The sequence below is a fragment of the Aspergillus neoniger genome, assembly GCF_003184625.1.
Source record: "Aspergillus neoniger CBS 115656 unplaced genomic scaffold BO87scaffold_12, whole genome shotgun sequence".
Classification (NCBI taxonomy): Eukaryota; Fungi; Ascomycota; class Eurotiomycetes; order Eurotiales; family Aspergillaceae; genus Aspergillus; species Aspergillus neoniger.
The window spans coordinates 423,974-445,290 of NW_020291140.1; the positions used below are offsets into that span (position 1 = coordinate 423,974).

At 52.3% G+C, this 21,317-nt stretch overlaps 8 protein-coding genes across 8 annotated transcripts; 5 read left to right on the forward strand and 3 right to left on the reverse strand.

Annotated features, from left to right (window-relative positions):
* Positions 1 to 47: 47 nt before the first annotated feature.
* Positions 48 to 1,737, forward strand: BO87DRAFT_405953 (uncharacterized protein; the record flags this gene model as incomplete). Its single annotated transcript, XM_025625969.1, has 7 exons — positions 48 to 497; positions 550 to 586; positions 649 to 725; positions 781 to 1,038; positions 1,124 to 1,161; positions 1,237 to 1,304; positions 1,379 to 1,737. The coding sequence occupies exons 1-7, from the start codon at positions 327 to 329 to the stop codon at positions 1,735 to 1,737; spliced, it is 1,008 nt and encodes a 335-aa protein (XP_025480919.1). The 5' UTR covers positions 48 to 326.
* A 177-nt stretch (positions 1,738 to 1,914) lies between these two features.
* Positions 1,915 to 2,747, reverse strand: BO87DRAFT_458149 (uncharacterized protein). Its single transcript, XM_025628855.1, has 2 exons — positions 2,634 to 2,747; positions 1,915 to 2,572 (listed from the first exon to the last, which is right to left on the reverse strand). Exon 2 carries the CDS (start codon positions 2,522 to 2,524, stop codon positions 2,156 to 2,158), a length of 369 nt encoding a protein of 122 aa, XP_025480920.1. The 5' UTR covers positions 2,525 to 2,572; positions 2,634 to 2,747; the 3' UTR covers positions 1,915 to 2,155.
* Positions 2,748 to 4,133: 1,386 nt separating this feature from the next.
* BO87DRAFT_375621 (putative MFS transporter) lies at positions 4,134 to 6,293 on the reverse strand. The gene is made up of 3 exons (XM_025623096.1): positions 4,930 to 6,293; positions 4,502 to 4,866; positions 4,134 to 4,447 (listed from the first exon to the last, which is right to left on the reverse strand). Exons 1-3 carry the CDS (start codon positions 5,902 to 5,904, stop codon positions 4,180 to 4,182), a joined length of 1,608 nt encoding a protein of 535 aa, XP_025480921.1. The 5' UTR covers positions 5,905 to 6,293; the 3' UTR covers positions 4,134 to 4,179.
* A 1,020-nt stretch (positions 6,294 to 7,313) lies between these two features.
* BO87DRAFT_29417 (uncharacterized protein) lies at positions 7,314 to 8,937 on the forward strand. Its single transcript, XM_025618961.1, has one exon. The coding sequence runs from the start codon at positions 7,433 to 7,435 to the stop codon at positions 8,546 to 8,548; it is 1,116 nt and encodes a 371-aa protein (XP_025480922.1). The 5' UTR covers positions 7,314 to 7,432; the 3' UTR covers positions 8,549 to 8,937.
* Positions 8,938 to 8,963: 26 nt separating this feature from the next.
* Positions 8,964 to 11,883, forward strand: pmt4 (dolichyl-phosphate-mannose-protein mannosyltransferase). The gene is made up of 4 exons (XM_025623097.1): positions 8,964 to 9,038; positions 9,133 to 9,414; positions 9,484 to 11,128; positions 11,179 to 11,883. The coding sequence occupies exons 2-4, from the start codon at positions 9,187 to 9,189 to the stop codon at positions 11,631 to 11,633; spliced, it is 2,328 nt and encodes a 775-aa protein (XP_025480923.1). The 5' UTR covers positions 8,964 to 9,038; positions 9,133 to 9,186; the 3' UTR covers positions 11,634 to 11,883.
* Positions 11,884 to 12,016: 133 nt separating this feature from the next.
* Positions 12,017 to 13,349, reverse strand: BO87DRAFT_375625 (pirin family protein). The gene has a single exon (XM_025623098.1). It carries the CDS (start codon positions 13,094 to 13,096, stop codon positions 12,038 to 12,040), a length of 1,059 nt encoding a protein of 352 aa, XP_025480924.1. The 5' UTR covers positions 13,097 to 13,349; the 3' UTR covers positions 12,017 to 12,037.
* Positions 13,350 to 13,786: 437 nt separating this feature from the next.
* On the forward strand, positions 13,787 to 15,780 carry BO87DRAFT_332434 (PRKCSH domain-containing protein). Its single transcript, XM_025620365.1, has 2 exons — positions 13,787 to 14,144; positions 14,208 to 15,780. The coding sequence occupies exons 1-2, from the start codon at positions 14,028 to 14,030 to the stop codon at positions 15,609 to 15,611; spliced, it is 1,521 nt and encodes a 506-aa protein (XP_025480925.1). The 5' UTR covers positions 13,787 to 14,027; the 3' UTR covers positions 15,612 to 15,780.
* A 753-nt stretch (positions 15,781 to 16,533) lies between these two features.
* Positions 16,534 to 20,806, forward strand: BO87DRAFT_29500 (cytoskeletal protein-binding protein SLA1). The gene is made up of 6 exons (XM_025618962.1): positions 16,534 to 16,585; positions 16,759 to 17,054; positions 17,245 to 18,573; positions 18,641 to 18,671; positions 18,724 to 20,574; positions 20,636 to 20,806. The coding sequence occupies exons 2-6, from the start codon at positions 16,857 to 16,859 to the stop codon at positions 20,659 to 20,661; spliced, it is 3,435 nt and encodes a 1,144-aa protein (XP_025480926.1). The 5' UTR covers positions 16,534 to 16,585; positions 16,759 to 16,856; the 3' UTR covers positions 20,662 to 20,806.
* Positions 20,807 to 21,317: the final 511 nt, after the last annotated feature.

The following is a 21,317-nucleotide window of genomic DNA, read 5'->3' on the forward strand; positions in this document are numbered from 1 at the left end:
GAATGATGCGAGAACCATTGACTTGGATACTCTCTTGCCCGTCGCACCAGCACGGCACACTCAACATTGCATTATGTAATTGACTGGATCCATCGTCCAAGAGTTTCAAAGACGGTCCCAGTGAAGCCGAATGCTCTCATTCCAAGGAACACGGCTGAAGCTAACAGCTGTGGTCTTGGCCCTGTGCGCAATTAAACGATGAAATTCCCTCACCCTTTCAAGGTCCTCTTGCTTCGACAATAGTTGCAGGCTGCAGATGCGTGAAACTGTCGCAGTAGCAGTCTGGGACCTCTAATGGCAGATGAAAAGTCAAGTTTCAGGTGGCGATGAATGCACGATCCGATTCCGATGTCCCGTACAACGGCGACGCGTTGATAGGCGTGTCCGTTGCGATTGCCGTTGTTCAGATCGTGGTGGTTATAGCACGCTTTTATACACGACGACGCCTGCAACAGCTGGCCTTTGCTCTCGACGATTATCTTATTCTTCTGGCATTGGTACTTGCCTGTCTTTCTCATCACCACTTCTTCGTGCTTACATTATTTGCAGATCGCCAGTTTAGGCCAGTCGGCTTTGTACATTATCTGTAAGTGGAATTTTCGATAATAGTGAGGCCAAGCGCTAACCGTTGGGTTTCATTTCGTATAGTGGTCAAACTCGCAGGAGTCGGACATCACATGGAATATGTCGAAGAGACGCCTGAAAAGCTGGTGATTTTGGAGAAGGTATAACCCTCCTGTTGGGTTGTTTACCCCAAGATGCACGCCTAACATGATTCAGGGCCTGTACGCCAACGGAATTCTCGACTTCCCATTCACAGTCACCCCAGCCAAGATATCCATTCTGGTCTTCTACCTCCGGATCTTCACCACTCGATCCTTCAAAATAATGGCCTACATAGTCGGCACCATCGTGCTCGGACACGGCCTCGGCATCCTATTTGCAGCCATCTTCCAGTGCTGGCCGATAGCATACGTCTGGGACAAAACCATCGAAGGAGGATCGTGCTTCAATCAACTGGCGTTTCTACCGCTACGGGTCACCGCCAAACATCTTAACAGACGTCCTCATTCTGATCATGCCATTGCCATATGTCTGGAAACTACATACACGGAAAGGACAGAAGTTAGCTTTAACAGGAGTATTCCTTCTCGGCAGTTTGTAAGTATATACTCTATACTTCACCACCCCAACATCACCGGAATGACTCACTAACCTCACAACCCTCCCCACCAGAGGAACCGTAGCCAGTATTCTACGAATGACAATCTTCTTCCAAGAAAACGCCACGACCGACCCAACCTGTACGTCCCTTCCCTCCACCCACACTTCCTAATCCACAAATAACCCTACTAACCACCTATCAATTACAATACAGGGACATCCACCAACCTCGGCATCTGGACCATCCTAGAAGGCGGTATCATCATCATCGCCGCCTGTCTCCCGCCCATTTGGCCATTGATCATGCGGATACTCCCTCAACAGCTACGCAGCAAGGGATCCTCGCAGACTCCGCAGCGCTACTACCAGCGCCGCTACCCGACTAATCAGGCCAATGGCAAGACTCCGGAGGGATTCTCCCGACTCGGAGATAACAGTCAGTCGCGCGGATCGCATGTCCCGTCGCTGGGAAGTCAGACGATTGTGGCGCGTGAATCTGAGTATTATTCAGAGAATATCTCATTGGAGGAGGCGGTGCATGGGTATAGAGTTGTGGAGAGGGAGGGGCCGTAGAGTCATAGATGTATAGGTGTATCATTGTTTTGGGTGTTATGAGTTTAATGATGAAATCTGAACTGATTTATAGTTATATAGAAGTAAACACTATAGAAACCCTCCACTTATTCTAGTAGCTGTATTAATGAGATCTTTTTGAAAGATTATCATATATCTTAACTATATTAATAACTTCTGGATATTTTTAATTGCCTCTAGTTCTTCAGTCTTGAAAAAAATAATATAAATATAATTAATCTTTCACAGTTACTGGCTGGCACCGGGTAAATACCTGAAACAGAATGAGACCATGCGTATACAAGTCTCAGTGCTCATTACTCCACAGACTCTGAACTTGCCGAGCAAAGTACTCCCGGCAATCCATTTCCGATATCCATCCTAGAGCAATATATTCTGCCCGTTTATCGTAACCCGTTCATGTGGTCAAATGCTGCGTTTGCGCCAGGAACAATGCCTTTTCCTCACTCTCTGACCTCCAGGGAGGTTTTACACACAACACAATCCTCTCAATCTCCTTGTCCCTCTGATACACTATTCTCTTAGCATTGATGTGATAGCCTTTAACGTTGTCGTAGTCGACACGTAGGGCCCACCAGATCTTCTTGCGGTTTCTTTCGATCTCGAAGTTCCCAGATATGCCACAGACCTGGCTGTCATCCCCTCCGTGCAGCCCGAAGGTGTATAGACCCACTGTAGAATCTCTGATTAACTCTTTTGTGAGGCCCAATTCTTCCTTCGCGTATGCCATCGGATGGGGAACGTCGAGAATGATTTGCTCAGCCATGGTGGATCTTGGGGCGGATTATGGAGCAGCCAAGAGGCTTTAATGTTTCTGATGGTGAGTTAGCATACTGTTGTTCGTTTCAATTTTTGTGGGGGCAAGGAATACAAACCGTGTTGGGTAAACTGATGCTTCAGCTACTTGTAACAGGAGTCTGGAGTAAATGGTCTGCACACGGAGATGGAAAGATTGTTGGCCGAGCGGGGGATATGGGGAGGGGGGGCTGTTTATGTCTGAATCGACAGCCTTGGGGGATGTCTTCCGCTTCTATGCAGCCTAATCACATAAAGCAGCCTCGCATGCATCCAGCGCCTACTTCCTCTACCTGAATGGCCCGGCATACCGGCCTTGCACCCCCGTAGGTAGTAAGTAGTGGGGGCCAAGCGCACAACCCTCCATTTACCACTCCTACTGACCATCATGGATGTCACCCAAACAGCCCCAATTCGTAGAGTAGTATTTCCTTACTTGAACTCATGGATTGTTAGGTTCTTACAGCCGGAACATCACTACCGCGGGTTTACATACCTTGAGCTTAGCAGAATACTTATCAGAGAAGAAAAGAGAAGAAAAGAATTACTCTCTTTATTATTACTACTACCACTTCATTAACTTACACGGGTAGCAGAGTATTCAATACTAGCTGGGAAGCTGGTATTGGTCTTAGGGCACTATATACATCTTTTATAACCTTACAGGTCATATTGGATGAGTGACATCTGTCATGGCCAAAATATTATAGTATCTTCTATCTATTTCTGCATCTCCTTGTCGTGGACAAAAAATTGACAACTTGTGATGATTTGATAGTGGAAAATAAGGATGACTAAAGATTATTTCCTTTTCTATTATGATTCGCGATACATGGTGTCATTAATGGCTGCGGTGCACTGCAGTATAGGGCCTACATCCTGCGGGAACTTACTTCGATTGGCTGCTTAGTAGACCCCTACTACTACTATTCGGTCACGACCCCGCACACTCAGTATAAGCCAATGAAAGCTGCCATGATGCAGGCTGACAAGCAGCTGCCATCTGACAGGAAGAATGAATTAGATAGAGCCTGATAAAAAAAAAATTTAAAGCCAGACGCAGTTACTTGATGATGATAAAGGCTCCGGCATCCAAAGTAAACACCTTGAATGTCTTTAGAGAGAAAAACTATATATTTATAAAAAATAAAATAAAATAATAAGCTCCAGAACACTTGTCTATACTTATTTATAAATAACGTTTTGGGCAGCCCATCTGCCGTCTTCTTCTAGTTTAAAGTAGTATGATTTGCATGACTCAGGTGTGCTTATAGTATATATGAAGTCAACTAACCTCGATATTAATAATACTGGAGAATGAATTGGTGATTGATGACAGATCAGAGTAAGGTGAAATTTCAATGGAAGCAACATCTCTCTCACATAAACTGTCTTTAAGTAAGCGTCTTACTTGTAAACGAAATCCTGTTACATGCCCGGCTCCAGTTTGAGATGACATATATACTACACACCACCCCTTACGTAGTGCCCTCCTTAAATCCTTATTATTCTATAGTGCAATCACACTTAATCCAGTATACTACTACTCCATGACGAGGATTCTCAAGATTCATGATGGGGCTAGTACTACTGGTAAATTCTATCAATCCTGCACGTTCATCTTCATCACTGATCTTGAGTCATCATCGTATAACTATGTATATCTCCTTTAGTTCTAATATGGCCTTGCCGTATATAACCAGAAACAGTAATTAGTAAGTATAGCGGAATCCGACCTGCAACACTCTTTTTAGTAGAAAAATTTCTATCAATAGCCTCATAAGCAAGACATACCATATTCTGGATAAGCCTTCCCTTGTGCTTCTGCTGCCGATTGAGGTGCCAGAAAAACAAGGTGAAAACGCACACTAGAGCTATCATTAGGATATGGGATCTGTTTATCAATAAGTAAGTGTTTGGAAATTGGTTTGGCATATGGGGTGCTCACCCGATAGACACCCAGACTGCCGTCTCATATCGCGGTGCTTCCTGCTGTCGTACAATGTAGCTACCCGCAACACCGCCCAGGCCATTACAGGCTGACACTGCCGCCGCTGTGGTCGCGCGGTTCCATTGGCCAACCACGTTATTGGCCATAAAGGCGTTCAGAGCTGCCCAGTTGGAGACGTATGCTCCTGTCGCGAGGAACGTTCCTATGTATCGGACGGTGACTTGCGTGGATGACGGGAGGCCGAACATGAGGAACCCGGCGATGAGGCAGAGGGCGTTGAAGGCGATGAGGGGGCCGCGGATGCGGAGTCTGTCTCCGACGAAGGAGGTGAAGATGACGGGGATGACAGCCCAGTAATATGGCTAGTAATAGGAAGCTATTAGTATCTGGCTCATAAATAGGAGATATGCAGGTGATGGTATTACCGGCGTGGACAGGAGAATTGAAGCGTTGCTCGAGAACCCCATGCCATCCTCGAGAATCATGGGGAGGAAATAGTTCAACGCAGTTGATACCAGGTTCAACAGGAAGTACATGCAGGCAAAGCCGTACAGTTTCGGGTCGGCGAAGGGTGCGAGAACCTTGCGCCATGAGAACGGGTCCGGGACGATATCATCGCGGTCTGCCTTGATGCGCTGAGCAGCGACACGGGCCTCCAGCTCGGACATGAAGCAAAAGCTGCGATGCGCATTCTCTGGAAAGTCGACGATCCACCAGTAGGTGGCTATTCCAATGACACAGCTAATGAGGCCCTGCACGAGGTACATCCAGCGCCAGCCTTGCATGCCTGCTCTTCCATCCAACAATTCTAGGCCGTAGTTCACGATGTAACCTGTCGCGAGACCGATGACTTCACCCGACTGCATCAGGGCGAATCGCAGCTGCTGCTCCCGCCGCGGGTACCAGGCGCTGATGAGATAGGTCAGACCCGGGTAAATTCCCGACATGGACATACCCAGGAGCACGCGGAGGGCGATCATCTCCTTCCAGGTGTGGATAAAGGCCGTGCACATTGTGATCAGTCCGAAGGCGAAGGCAATGCATGCGAACCAGATGCGTGGCCCGACCCAGCGGACTGCGATGGTCGATGGCAGCTGGAAGACGATACTGGCGATGGTGAAGATGAAGACCGAGACGGAGTATCGCGTGCCAACAAGATCAAGGTCGTCGGGCATGCTGGTAACCGAGGCTGATGACAAGATGCCGGAATCAAGCAGATTGAGACTGCACAAGATACCAGCAATGGTGCAGAGGCGCAAATCGGTCTTCCATCGGATTCGAGTCTCGAGAGCCTTCAATTCTTCCGGGTCGAGATCCGCGTAACCTTGGGCTTCCCGCGTGCTTTCGACCTTACCATGGTGGCTCTCAACGACAACCGTGTCGGAATATTTGGGATCCATGATGCACACGCGAGCGATCGAAGAACAGATGCGACAGTTGCAAGCGTAGTGGCATATTCCGAGGAAGACGTTGGGCTACATTTCTGAGGGGAAAGAGTTGGCAGCAGCCAGCTTATCTATCATGACTCTTCCACTTTTAGTTTTCAGCGGGATTTGGACCAGCTTGCGACCCATGCATAACTCCGTTCGCTAGTCGTTCTTCAACCTGGACGGCCCTGCAAAATTTGTCCCCATCTAGGGCATCCATTGGCTAGGATAAGCCGGGAGATCTCCGAAGGAGAGCTGGGCCCTCGTAGCGCCCGACGCTGCATTGGAAGTCGCGGGGCATTAATCAATCGCGATTGCGACTAGTGATGGCGAGGGCGGACAGCCATGCTGATCGGTGGCGGTTTAATATCTAGCTGATGAAGCTGATGAGATTGTTTGCGTGGATGCTGAAAGAAGCCAATCGAAGCATGACTTGGTAGACTTTTTGCTTTTTGTTCAGCGACTGACAAATGACACTGTAGGAGAAGCAATCATAATGCAGAACAAGCTCCAGTGGGGAATGTATATCTTGAATATGTCCCACTGACTATGAGTGGAGTAGCAGTTGTCCTCTTACTGTAGTCTAGACTACTAAGTACTTAGTAGTTATGGTGAGCTGATTAGAAATCGATATTTGGATAAGCAGATCCCGAGCTGAAGTGTGCATCAAGAATGCAACCAGCGACGGGCAGGAAACTATTTCCACGGTGAGACAACTTCTGCATGGTCCAGATAGAAACAAGTAGACAAGCAATATATTTGGTTAGGACATTGACGTGATCGAATTTCTGGAAGCAGCAGAATAAATTGCTTCTTTGAAAATGTATAAAAAAGGTAAAGTTCCTGCCTGAGGTTGGGGATCCGCATGATCCCTGCTTTGATTGGAATTCTTTAGAGAGTTAAACACTCAGCAGTTCTTTAAGACTACACCCAGTTTATCTCTGCTATCTATCTAAGCACTATCCACTATCTATAAATTCCTCCAAGGATCGCCTCTCCATTCCAGTTGATTATTTGCTCCTCTCTCAATGGCTCACGGGGAACTCCATGGCTCCATCTGGCCCCCCCGCGTCTTCTCTCGTCAGGCCTGCGACCCACGCCGATTCTTCGGGCGAAGGGAGCCAAACAGCTCCGTGAGGAGATCCATGGGTTGAAAAGGAAGGGGACCTGAACACCTGCGATGGCCACGCTGCTGATTCTGACTGACTGATCGTCTGTCTTCTCCATCCCCCCTGGTTCTGCCATATAGAAAGATGGCTCCATCCTCCTGATCTTCAATCAGTCCTCTCCCTCTCGACTTGCGCTTTGTGACTGCTCGATCCTGTGCACCCGTAACCTGCTGGCTGTGACTGATCCAATCTTCTTCCCTTTTCACCGCCGCAGCTTTTCTCCCCCAACTCAGCTGTCGACAGAGCTTCCCTCTTTAAATCACTTGCAGCTGCCACCTCAGCAGTTCCTCCAGGCGACTTGCGCAATCCAGTCTCCTCTCTTCCCCTCCAACATGGTCGCTCTCATCCCCCCTCCTGAGCCCCGCACCCTGCTGCCACCTCTACTCGCCTGTCTTCCTACGGCTTTCGTATCGCCTCAACCCCCTCCGGCTCTGCTGCCCCTCCTGTCTCCCATTCTGCGCCAACGGGTTAAGATCCTAAGCTCAGTATCTGCCTCGCCCACCGAATCATGGCTCCGACTGCTGTGCTGGGATGCTGGACAGGCTGAGCGCCTCCAAACATTGGTGGATGGCGCAACCTTCGAGCCACATCCGGTGTCGGGTGAGATTGAGCTCCCCGACGAGCTCCCCGTCAGGTACATGCGTGTGGACGAGGAGACCCTACGGTCGCGTGTGATACTTCCTGAATTCAGCTTGAAAGTTATCTACCTCTGGTGCCCCGACGATCAGGAGGGCGGGGGCCCCGCGTGGCGGGTAGCAGAACTGTTGCCGCAAGAAGGCAACGTTGACGACGGTGAAGACTGGTCTGTGTCCATCGGGGAGGCCAATGCTCTCCAGAAAGACCGCCTGCTAGAGGACGCCCTAAAAGCAGGTGAGGCCGCTGAACAGGCAAAGAACCAAGAAGAGGAGGAAGATGATGACGATGACTACTGGGCCCAATATGATGCAACTCCCGGAAGAACTCCTGCGAATAAGACACCCGCTCCTAACGCCGTTTCATCCCTGCAGCAGTCGGAAGCGGATTACTTTTCCCGCTACGGTGATGTACAGCCTGCGATGGATAACCATGATCCCGAGGAAGACCAACCCGAGGTCGGACCCTCCTCCCTCAATGGCGATATGCTGGCCAAACTGCTTCAGCGACAATTCAATGGAGACGAAGCTGTCAAGCCGACCAATACTTCGAATGGTGTTGCTACCAATGGGGATCATGCTGGTTTAAACCACCCTCGACCCTCCTCCATCTCTTCTGCGAGCTCTGAAGCCGTGGCCCGACTCGAACAAGAGGCGGAGAACCAGTCTGCATACGAAGTGGGTGTCAAACAGCACATTGGCTCGAGCATCAAGGGTCTGTTCCGACTGGCTAAAGCTACGGGCATCTCGCGCAGTGACTTCCAGTCACTTGTCAAGACGGAACTCGAATTACTAAATGTGTCGGACGACGATTGAAATAGGTGAATTTGGGGTTGTTTTTCTTTCTTCATTCTCTCAAATTGTATATACTGCATGCGGTCATGTTCAGCGTTGAGGTGCATTGATTTGGCATTGGATATCCCCGGGTAGTTTTGAGGAATACGTTGATCGGGTTCATCAGCACCATCATGATAACATTATATAATAGCTGAAATCCAAATATTGAATTTCCGACGGATAATGACGATCAAACCCTGGGGGCAGAACTACGCAGACCGCTGAAGTACACGTGTTTCATCGCGCGACGTTTCCCATAAATTGGCCCTGGACGGGGGCTTGTTTCAAGTTCGGACCAACGCCTTGTTCCGTTCCGCAAGCGTTTGGGAGGCCGGAAAGACACGCAATCCGCCCCCATCGGCAACAAGAAACCGCCCCCCCTCTTGCTGCTGCGGCTGTGACCATTAAGTATATTCATCCCTCCGGTCTATCATGTTCTTTTCCTGACTGGCTTCTTCTTGCTTTTTTTGTAAGTAGCCCTCCTACAAAGGCACAAGCATGCGAATGCTTTCTTGCCCGCTCCGTCCAGCTTGCTGACCTGTTCCCCCGTATGCGGCTTCTAGAAGTCCATTAGGTGTCTTTCGTTCGTTCCTTTTTCTTGACCACACTATCTAATCATGTCTTCATCTCCTTCGCCCTCTCTTCGCAAGAGGGGCGGCAAGAAGGAGAGTACTCCCGTGCCTGCGGATAAATTCTCTTCTCCTTTGTCCAAAGCGACTGCTCCTCGTTCGGAATGGGATTACTGGCTGGCCATTTCCATTCTGACCGTGCTTGCATTCGTCACCCGTTTCTACAAGATTTCTTACCCCAACGAGGTCGTTTTTGATGAGGTGCACTTTGGAAAGGTAGGCTTGCAATCAATTGGTCGCTATGAAGCTCCGTGATGGCGGGTTGCTAACGGGGATCTGCTCTAGTTTGCCTCGTACTACCTCCAGCGCACTTACTTCTTCGATGTCCACCCTCCGTTCGGCAAGCTCCTTTTCGCCTTCATGGGCTGGCTGGTCGGCTATGATGGCCACTTCCTCTTCGATAACATTGGTGATTCCTACATTGAACACCAGGTCCCCTACGTGGCTCTTCGGGCTATGCCGGCCGCGCTCGGTGCCCTGACTGTTCCCGTTGTGTTCCTGATCATGTGGGAATCCGGATATTCACTGCCTGCTTGTGTTTTGTCCGCTGGCCTTGTCCTGTTCGACAATGCCCATATCGGAGAGGACCGTTTGATTCTTCTGGATGCCTCGTTGGTCCTGACCATGGCCCTGAGCATCCTCTGCTATGTCCGCTTCTACAAGCTGCGTCATGAGCCATTCGGACGGAAATGGTGGAAGTGGCTGCTCCTGACCGGTGTGTCGCTTAGCTGCGTCATCTCCACCAAGTACGTCGGTGTCTTCACTTTCGTCACCATCGGTTCCGCCGTCATGGTTGATCTGTGGAACCTCTTGGATATCCGCCGTCGTGGCGGTGCTCTCACCATGTTCCAGTGGGGTCAGCACTTCGTTGCTCGCGCTTTTGCCCTGATCATTGTGCCCTTCTTCTTCTATCTGTTCTGGTTCCAAGTCCACTTTGCCATCCTCACCCGCTCCGGCCCCGGCGATGATTTCATGACCCCCGAGTTCCAGGAAACCCTCAGCGACAATGCGCTGAGCGCGCAGTCTGTCGGTATCGAATACTACGACACGATTACCATGAAGCACAAGGATACCAAGGTCTATCTTCACAGCCACCTCGAGAGGTATCCCCTTCGGTACGATGATGGACGTATCTCCAGTCAGGGCCAGCAGGTTACCGGATACCCTTACAACGACACCAACAACCAGTGGCAGATCATCCCCACGGTGCCTCTGGATGTAACGGATATCAGCGGACACAAGGTGCGCAACGGTGATGTTGTTCAGCTCCGCCATATGGGCACTGACACGATCCTGCTCACCCACGATGTTGCATCTCCCTACTACCCGACTAACCAGGAGTTCACCACTGTCTCCCATGAGATTGCCAACGGTGACCGGCACAACGACACGCTGTTCGAGATTAAAATCGAGAATGGCAAGCCTGGTCAGGAATTCCGCACTCTGTCTAGCCACTTCAAGCTGATCCATATGCCCACCCGTGTGGCCATGTGGACTCACACCACGCCGCTGCCCGACTGGGCCTTCAAGCAAGCCGAGATCAACGGCAACAAGAATATCCTCCAGACCAGCAACTTGTGGTTCGTTGAGTCGATTGAGTCCTTGGAAGAGGACAGTCCCCGTCTGGTCAAGGAAGAGCGCCAGGTCAAGCACCTGCCCTTCTTCCGCAAGTACCTTGAACTGCAGCGCGCCATGTTCTTCCACAACAATGCCCTGACTAGTAGCCACCCGTACGCGAGTGAACCCTTCCAGTGGCCTTTCCTGCTCCGCGGTGTCAGCTTCTGGACCAAGAACGACACCCGGGAGCAGATCTACTTCCTTGGTAACCCGGTCGGTTGGTGGATCGCCAGCAGTCTGTTGGCGGTGTTCGCCGGTGTCATCGGTGCTGACCAACTGTCTCTTCGTCGTGGTGTCGATGCCGTGGAAGAGAGTAAGTGAAAACCCTTGTGATTTCAGCAAGCAGCTACTAACGAGTGATAGTTTGGGGCCAAGGCTCCCGTTCCCGCCTGTACAACAGCATGGGATTCTTGTTCCTGTGCTGGGCCGCCCACTACTTCCCCTTCTGGCTGATGGGCCGTCAGCGTTTCTTGCACCACTACCTCCCCGCTCATCTTGCTTCCGCTCTTGTGGCTGGTGCCTTGATCGAGTTCATTTTCAACCTGGAGCCGCTCTCGGTTATCCAGCGTGTGCGGTCCGAGGACGACCCGTCGGGCAAGGCCAAGGCGTCAGCTTCGGTTGGACGCTTCGTTACTGCCAAGGAACGCATGGGCACCAAGTCCCTTGTTGCGGGCTGGGCCGCGACCCTGGTCATCCTGGCTGGTACGATCTACGGTTTCGTCTTCTACGCCCCGTTGACCTACGGCACGCCGGGTCTGGATGTGCCGGGTATCCTTGCCCGCAAGTGGCTGGGCTACGACCTGCACTTTGCCAAATAGATGAAGGCGGTTGAGTAAGCCTGCAGTTGGCAGGAGAGAGATGTAGGGTTGGTGAACTCCGGTTTCAGACGGAGTAGGCGTTCTGTAAGATATAATAGGTGTCTTGGGGTCAGATTCTTACGTCCATCCAGAACCGCCTTTTGGCGTGACTGGATGATTTTGCTCGATTTCTGAGTTCTCCCTGTTGATATAGCGAATGTTATGCATCTCATCTAAACTCCTTACTATCTTCAGTATCGATAATACGGCTTCACACTACCATAATACTACTTCAGGAAGCTCCACTGATCTCATCGCTCATAATAGTATTCAGTGATCTATACAAACATTCAAAAAAACTCAAACAAACGCCAATACAGAATACAAATCTCATCTAGCAGTTCCAAACAAACAAATATAACAATCTAATAGGCCATGCGCTTCCCAATCTCACTCTCCCAATTCCTGGACTTCTCAAACCCATTCGACGCAGTCTGAAAGTCCACCATAGCCTGATACACCTCCTGCTCACTATTCAGCACAAACGGGCCATACTGCACGACCTTCTGATCCAACGGCTGACCCGCCACCAAAATGAACCTTCCTTCCTCATCCGCATTCTCCGGCACCGACGCCTCGACAAAATCACCCTGCTGCTCAAACACCACATTATGAAACTCCTTAATGGTCTTCGTCTCCCCGCCAGACCCGAAAATCGTCTTCCCAGCCAAGGTATACGCAAACGCATTCCACCCAACCGGCAACATCTGCTTGACCCGACCGCCCGGCTTGACCGTCACATCCAACAACCAAACAGGCGTATACGCCAGATCCCTTACGGAATCCACTCCATGCGACTGACCCGAGATGACCTTCACCGTGACGCGCCCATCATCCGCCTTCGCAATGGGGATCTCGGACGCCCGCAGATCGCGGTACCGCGGCTCGCACATCTTCAATTCCTTGGGGAGGTCCACCCACAGCTGCATGCCCACGTTGGGACTCCCATCGGGATTCTCGTGCGGCATCTCTGCGTGCATGATTCCCCGGCCGGCGGTCATGAATTGTAGGTCTCCGGGCCCGATCGTGCCCCGGTTTCCGGCGAAGTCTTCGTGGTCCACGCCGCCCGAGAGGAGGTACGTGATGGTCTCCTGCCCGCGGTGTGGGTGGTCGGGGAATCCGGCGCCTTTGCCGATTGTGAAGTGGTCCAGCATGAGGAAGGGGCTGAAGTTGCGCAGGTTGCGTGTGCCGATGGAGCGGCGGACGCGCGCGCCGGCGCCTTCGGCTTGTTCGATGGCGAGGAAGGCTTGGCGGATGGCGCGGGGGACGGACATGTTGGATGGATTTGTGGTGGTGTTGGTTGATGTGGTGGTGGTAGATGTAGTAGTAGTAAAGTATCTAGTGAACTGGTAGAAGAAAGTAGATGTATTGCAAGTCAAGACAATAGCAATGATAGCGATGAAAAACGAAACGAGGAGTTTCATGTGGTCCTGTGAGCGGCCTTTTATAACTTTTTGTCTGAGGGCAGTGAGGGCAGTGCGAATGATATAGAAGGTGCTGGCTACGATGGGATAGAATTTGGGGCTTTAGTCAACTTCTTATAATGATTTGGGTAAGCTGATGATTCGATTTAGTTAAGCTAGGTTAGTTAGGTTAGTTTGGCTTAGCTTAGTATAAAGTAAGTAATCATAATCAGAATTATTCTTTTTGGCTGGTGGGGGGAAAAGGAAAGTCAATTGTGGGGAGAGAAATTACTTCGACTACTATTACTACAATCTCCGTAACCAGAAGTAATGCTGGATGTTGCCCATGGGTCGCGTTCTTACAAAGATTGCCGTCAGCAGTTTTAGCGCCATTATTCAGGGCTGACTCAGTGGGGTCAGTGCAGCTGGACTGTCTTTCTTTTTTCCGTGGACGGATAAATTGGGGGAGGGGTTAGTCAGTTCTTCATAATGATGGTTAGTCAGGTATGATTGATTGGGAGATGGGTGGCGTATAATTCTGGAATATGCTATGGTAATCTATGCTTCTTCAGATGCTGGTAGTTGCATAACTTTGTGCTACACTCCCTCCCAGCAAGCAGTAATACAGTTTAGTTACTGTGCACGTGCTGATAAGATATCCCCGGCTCTCCGCTGCAGCGCTGCTCTTCCCAACTGGCATGTCCCTGGGTGCATCACTCGATGGATCATCATACCCCGACTGTAATTCTGATCCTTATGCTATCATATTTACAATAATGTTCCCTTGATCGTATTCCCCGTGTATTCATTCCTACCCCTCACTAAGCCACTGGCCACCCGTCTCCGTCACGCACCCAATCAGGCCAGATCGTCGCATTCAGGAACACCGCGGCCGGCGGCCTTGACCCCGACCCATCTCAATTGATACCCCGTCTCCTTTCTACAATCGACCATGCCTCGTCGAAACCAGGCGGCACATATTCTGCTAGCACTGGCGTGTGCCAGCTCTACAGCTTGGGCCAGCAAGAAGGCCTTCAACATCAATGATGACCTATTAGCTTACCCTCAAGTATGCATCGCATCTCACTTGTGCACCCCTCACAGCCAAAATCTAACCGACTTCTACGTCTAGTTTGAGGTGCATTTCCCCGATGACTACGTCCTCGATTCACACGCCAGAGAGCTCCTGCGAGAGCGCAGTGATAGCTCTTCGACCTTCGCTGATAATCAAGAGAAGTCCGCCCAAGTGTACCTAGGCCGCAATACCCATGACAACAACCACGCAAACCCCCGCGATGGCGACGACGGATTCAGCTATGAGGAAATGCTTCTGGGAGAACAGCGGTTCCTCTGCCAGCTCCCCCGCGTCGATGTTGACGACCGGACCAATGCCACCGGACATCCTCACGAAGCGGACGAGCAGAAGGAGCTGGCGCGCGCGATGGATCGGGGCCTGGAGCTCCTGCGCGAGATGGAGGGCAAATGCATGTATTATATATCCGGATGGTGGTCCTACTCTTTCTGCTACAAGAACCAGATTAAGCAGTTCCACGCCCTCCCTTCGGGAAGTGGCGTTCCCAACTACCCGCCTATGGAGGATCATACAACACACTCCTTCATTCTGGGCAAATTCCCTCAGGGAGAGGGCGACGAAGATGAGGTAGAAGGGGCCGCAGACCAGAAGAAAGCTGTTACAGACGTGGCAGAGCTCCAGACGAAGGGTGGCTCCCGGTACTTGGTGCAACGGCTGGATGGCGGCACGAAATGCGACCTGACAGGTCGGGACCGAAAGATCGAGGTCCAGTTTCATTGCCACCCTCAGTCGACAGACCGCATTGGTTGGATCAAGGAGCTGACCACATGCTCCTACCTCATGGTCATCTACACCCCGCGTCTATGTAACGACGTTGCCTTCCTGCCGCCCCAGCAGGACGAAGTACATGGGATAGAGTGTCGCGAGATTCTAGACCCGGAGCAAGTATCGGACTGGGAAGCCCTCCGGGAGTATCAGTTGGCGCAACGACTAGTAGAATCCGCCGTGATGGAGGAGTTCCCGGTCGTCGGAGATATCCAGGTCGGTGCTCAGAAGCTGGTGGGATCGGAAGGCAAGGAGATCGAGAAAGGACGCGTCGCGTGGGCTGGAGAAGAGATCATTGAGGTTGTGGCCAAGCGCGAAAACGGAGAAGTGCAACAATTGTCGCGCGAGGATCTGAAAAAGCACGATCTGGACCCAGAGAAGCTCGAAACGTTGAAGAAGCGCTTGGAAGAGTGGGCCAAGGGCAAGGACTGGACGCTGGAGGTCATCTCGGTCAATGGAGAACGTCAACTGCGCGGCCTCGTTGATGATGACGAGGAGGAGGAAGACAACGGAGAGGGCTCCCAGGAAGAGATGGTCTCGGATGCTCCTTCCAAGGAGACGACTGAAGCAGAGGCGGCAGGGCAGGAGCCACAACCGCAGCACCAGGAAGAACAGCAGCCATTGGAGACCGACGAAGTCGAGGAGGTAAGCAAGAAGAGGGTGAAGGATGAGTTGTAGCTATTGTGAGGGCTTTGCTTTTGCTCGATCGGGGTGCCCTTGTGCAATCTCCTTTTTGCGTCTACCATGTGCTTTCTTCTTCTAGCGTGCGTTCGTAGCTACGGCTGATTATATCCCATTGCATAGATTACGATTATCCCGGTTGCCGTGTACTGGGACTATTGACCTGCCATTAATTATATTCAATAAGTATGAAGTAAATAGTAGACTCAATTCCGGCCCATGGCGAGCACAAGAGCCAATAATGGATGGAGGCTTCCGGGAGGAGGGGAGACCATGCGTGCCCAAAGAGGCTGGGCTGACCGATAAGGGGGGGGGGAGAGGCGGGCATTCCAGGCTTGTCCAAAGCATTATTGCCGTTCTCATTCGTTGCCAAAGGGGTTAGGATAGAGAGAGATGAAATAATGTTAAGAATAATGGTAAGGAAGAATAATCTCACACCGAGTTACGGAGTAGAGAGAAGAACTACATCTGTTCTTGTATAAGTCTTTTGTCAGGTGCAGATATGATCGATCGAACACCTGCTTGCTGGCTATTAATAAACTAAAAGTAATAATAATAAATCCAAGAAAACGTGGGTGCAGAAAACGTGACCGCCCGGCCCCCTCAGCCATCCGCGACTCTCTCTCTTTTCGGGCTGTTGCTCTTCCTTCTGCTGCTGCTTCATCGCCAGTCCAGTTCGGTCCCTTTTTCCCTTCATCCTCTTTCTTTCCCTCCGCTTTCTTCTATCCCCCGTTTCTATTCCACTTCTCTTTTAATACTTTACCTTTAAGGGCTACTGCATACCTTCCCGGTTTCTTCCCTCCGGCGAACAAGCCTGATATTGAATTCCCGTCTAGACAGCCTTTGAATCTACTACTATCTACGTACTTGCTTGGGTGCTTGCCAAGGCTGCCTCCCTCCACTTGGACCACTTACGTACCTGCCCACTACTAACTAAACTAGTGAGAGCAGAGAGATACTTACTCGACTCGGTACGTTTGTTGCACGGGTCTCCTGTCTATCACTCACTCTTCCTTCCTCCGCCCAATCTACCGATCTTCCTCGTCTGTACATACTACTATTTACCACCCTAACTTCCCACCCCTCCATTCCCTCCCGCCTTTTATCCACCCGGTTCGTCCGGCTCATCCTCTCCTGATTCCAGGCCCACAGCCTCGCTCGTCCACGCTGCCCTCCGCAGCCGCGGCACACAACCCCCGGACCCTTCTCCATCGCCGTTTGGCTACCTAACGGCTTCCCACCATGGGTTTCCTCGGTGTCTACACGGCCATCTACGACTACCTCCCCCAAGCGGAGGGGGAATTAGAGCTACGCGAAGGCGATCTGCTGTACATCCTCGAGAAAGGCGAAGAGGAGGATTGGTGGAAGGCTAAGAAGAAGGCCGAGCGTGAGGATGACGACGAACCCGAGGGTCTCGTCCCAAACAACTACGTCGAGGAGGTAAGGATTTTTAAGGCCCCCCAACATTTCTTGACGTAGAGTCGGACTATATCTTCAAGCTTGCATGCGTCATCGTCCGGTGTATGGTCGCCGCGGCCGGCCCTCACGCTCAGGGGTACCGGCAACGCTGCAACTCTAGTCTCCAGATTTGAGACCGCTTGTGCTAACGCAATTTCTGTCGGACACGTAGGCTCAACCAGTACACTCGGCCAAAGCGCTCTACGATTATACACGCCAGACGGACGAGGAGGTCTCCTTCTCCGAAGATGCAGACTTGATCGTGTATGATACCTCCGACCCTGACTGGACCCTGGTCGGTGTCAACTCCGATTACGGCTTCGCCCCCGCGAACTACATCGAAATCCTCGAAGATGCAGGCGCGCACCATGCCCCTGCACCAGCCATCCCGTCTCCTCCCCCCGCCGAATCTGAACCCGAACCGGCGCCACCCGCCCTCCCGCAGCGACCGACGGTGACGGAGAAAGAAGTCAACGGGACCAGCGCAGCTCCTCCAATTGATGCCGTGCAGAATCCTGCCGCCGCGGCCATCGCAGATATCATCCACAAGCAGCATGCCGCTGCGACAGAACCGGAACCACCCAGAGCCGTTCCCCCGCCCCCTCAGCCGGCACGGCCAGCGTACGATGAGCCCGAGGAGGAGCCCTACCGATACGAGCCCTCGCCACCTCCGCCTGCGTTACCACGGCGTCCTCCGTCCGAGCAGATCTCGTCGCCAGTCTCGCTGGACTCTCCTCCAGAGCCCGCTCGGCCTCCTCGTTCTCAGGTTTCTTCGGTGCGCGACAGCGACCGCGGTGGCCATGTACAGGAATCGCCCCCATACAGCAGAGTCGGCCAACCGACCCCTCGTTCCCCTTCCGGCTACCATATCTACAGCATCAATGAGATGGTGGAAGTAATGGGCAAGCGCAAGAAGATGCCCACAACCTTGGGTATCAATGTCGCAACCGGAACCATCTTTATTTCGCCCGAGGAGGGTGGTGATGTGCAGGAATGGACCGCAGACAAGCTCACCCATTATTCGATTGAAGGAAAGCACGTCTTTGTGGATCTGGTCCGGCCCAGTAAGAGCATCGATTTCCACGCGGGTGCCAAGGACACTGCTCGGGAAATTGTCTCAGCCCTTGGTGAAATTTCCGGCGCCTATCGCGCAGAAGGTCTGAAGGAGGTCATCGCCGCTGGTACCAGTGGAGGACAGAAGAAGGGCCAGATTCTCTACGACTTCATGGCTCAAGGAGACGATGAGGTGACGGTGGCCGCGGGCGACGACGTCATCGTCCTGGATGACGGCAAGTCCGAAGAATGGTGGCAGGTGCGGCGTTTGAAGAACGGAAAGGAGGGTGTCGTCCCAAGTAGCTACATTGAGATTACCGGAACGGTCGGGACTCCGGTGATTAGTTCCGAACCGGGCCTTTCCACTGTAGAGAAGAATCGCATGGAGGAAGCGCGCCTAGCCAAGGAAGCTTTGCGCAAGTCGCGGACCGATTCGGTTGACGGTCAGGTATGTTCCTCTCCCGAAAGCCAGGGTGTCAATTGCTAGAGGTGATGCTGAAATTATTTGACGCCAGAAACGCGATAGCAAGAGCAGCCACAAGCCGAGTAAGTCATCACGTTCGCCCTCAAGTGCTGAGTCTGTTGCTAATGGAAGCAGAACCGGATCCGGCCAAAACAAGGCAATGGACTGATCGCACCAAGACGTTCACTGTCGAGGCGCAATTCATTGGCCTGCAGGATGGCAAGATTCATCTGCACAAGATGAACGGTGTCAAAATCGCGGTTCCCATCCCGAAGATGTCCGTCGAGGATCTCGAGTATGTAGAGAAGATGACAGGCGTGTCTCTCGACGAGGACAAGCCGTTGTCGGACATCAGACGCCGTTCTCAACGTGTCGAGCCTGAAAAGGCCCGGTCCCCCTCTGAGGGCAAACGTGCTTCAGCTACCGCCGGAGCTTCTTTCCAGCAATCCGACTATGACTGGTTTGACTTCTTCCTCAAGGCCGGCGTTGGCCCGCACCAATGCGAGCGGTATGCCCAAAATTTCGTCAAGGACTCCATGGACGAGGCCGTGCTTCCGGACATCACCCCAGAGGTGCTGCGCACGCTCGGTCTGAAGGAAGGCGATATTTTGCGAGTGATGCGCTACCTGGACAACATGTTTGGCCGCACCGGAGCCAAGTCGAAGCTACGTAACGTAAGCTTTGGCGGCGAAGAAGTCATCGGGAATGGCGAAGAGGGTGCCGCCGGCATCTTCTCTGGCCCTGGAGGTGTCCTTCGCAACAACACTCGTAAAGGCCGGCCCACTCCCACCTCGCCAGCCGGCGATGTGGTCGACCCTAAGGCCTTTGAGCAGAAGGATGCTTCGCAGCCTGCAGAGCGCAGTGCGACACCCCCCACCACTGCTGCACCTTCCGAACCCCCGGTTCAGAAGGGCTTCGACGACGATGCCTGGGAGGTGAAGCAGCCCAAGCAACCTGCTACTCCCGCCGCCGCTCCAGCTCCCTCGACGCCAGCTACTCCCTCAAGCCCCCCTCCGGCTGCGTCCTCTCCCGCCACGACACAACCACCAGCTCAGCAACCACTCGCAGGCGCGATGGCTGACCTGTCTTTGCTTCAAGCTCCTCTTCAGCCTACGCCTGCGGCTCCTGCCCCGCAATCTCCGCCGGCGCCCTTGCCAGCTCTTCAGCCACAGCCGACCATTCAACCCCAGCACACTGCGGTGCCCGCAACGCAAGTGCAACCACAGCAGACAGGAGCCACGCCGGGCTTCTTCTCCCAGTTGGCACAAGCCGCGCAACAGCCTGCTCCGGGTGTCCAAGGGTTCAGTCCTCAAGCAACGGGCTTCCAGCAGGCTTCAAGACAACGCCCCCAGCCGCCTCAGAACATGGGACAGAGCTCTTTGCTTCCTCCGCCACCCCAGCGACCCCTCTCCGCGCCCCAGAACTTCCCTCAGCAGCCAAACTCGTTCGGTCCGCCTCCTTTGCAACCCCAACTGACTGGTATTCCTCAGTCGGGACCGCAGATTGCTCCGCCGGGACAAAGTCTGGCCGAACTGAACCAACAGCGGTTCCAGCCCACTCTCCAGCCCCAGCCTACTGGTTTCATGCCTCAGGCTCAGTTCCAGAATGGACTGGCACCGCAGCCCACCGGTTTCCAGCCGCAGTCCCAGTTCGGAATCCAGCAACAGCAAGCTGGGTACCCGGGTCTGGTGCCACAGCCTACAGGCTTCGGGGGCTTCCAGCCGCAACCCCAGCAGCCGATGCAAACCGGCATCAATTCCGTTCTGCCTCCGCCTCTGCAGCCCCAACCTACGGGTATGAATGGTGTTGGCAGCATGCCTTACAGCGCACCTCCTGTGCCGCCAATCCCGCAACAACCTACGGCTGCACCATTGCAGCCACAGCAGACCGGACCCGCCCCTGCTGTCCGGTTTGGTGTGAAGAACGAGCCTCCCAAGAAGCTCGCTCCTCAGCCGACCGGTCTCCGGGCCAATCTCGCACAAGCCAGTAAGTTCATCTACTTATTTTTGCTTTTTCGGGTTGGGGTCAAGCTAACGGAACTCACCAGCGCCTACCAATCCGTTTGGATTCTAATTCAAACCTGTATATATCAGTCTGTGACTTGGCGACACACGATTTTCCTTTACTATACATGGTCGCTTGCTATTTCTTGCTGGCGGGAATGGCATGCACATCATACATAAATGATGCCGCGGTTTGCTTTCATTTCTGCCACTTCTGACGCTGTAATGCGTATATCAGAGCTTCCTCTCTCTCTACCTTAGTCATGGCCGGACGCAATGGACCCACGCAGCGTGTTCTGAAGCAATGTCTCGAGTCTTGTTTACATGACGCAGCTTCAGCGATCTAGAATTTCTTTCTGATGTTCTCTTCTCTCTCTTACCTCGACGCTGCTTCCATCCCATCAATACGTAATATTGGGAAGACAGAAACTCACCCCCATTCTTCTGCTTCCTGGTTTCTTTTGTATCCTATATTACCTCACGGTCTTCTTGCCGTGAGAGTACACATCCGCCCCCCAACTTCTTTCCTATCAACTCGATCCTCGTGCTCATGCTGCACGCTTCTTTCTGCGTTCGGCCGGAGGTGTTGCATTCGTTTCTTCTCACCTTCTCATTCCGATTAATTCCTGAACATGATCTATCTCTCTTATCCCTTTTATACGTTCCGTTTTTCCCTGTCTTTTCCCTTTTCGCTTTCTGCTCGATCCCGATGTGCATTTTCTTTTT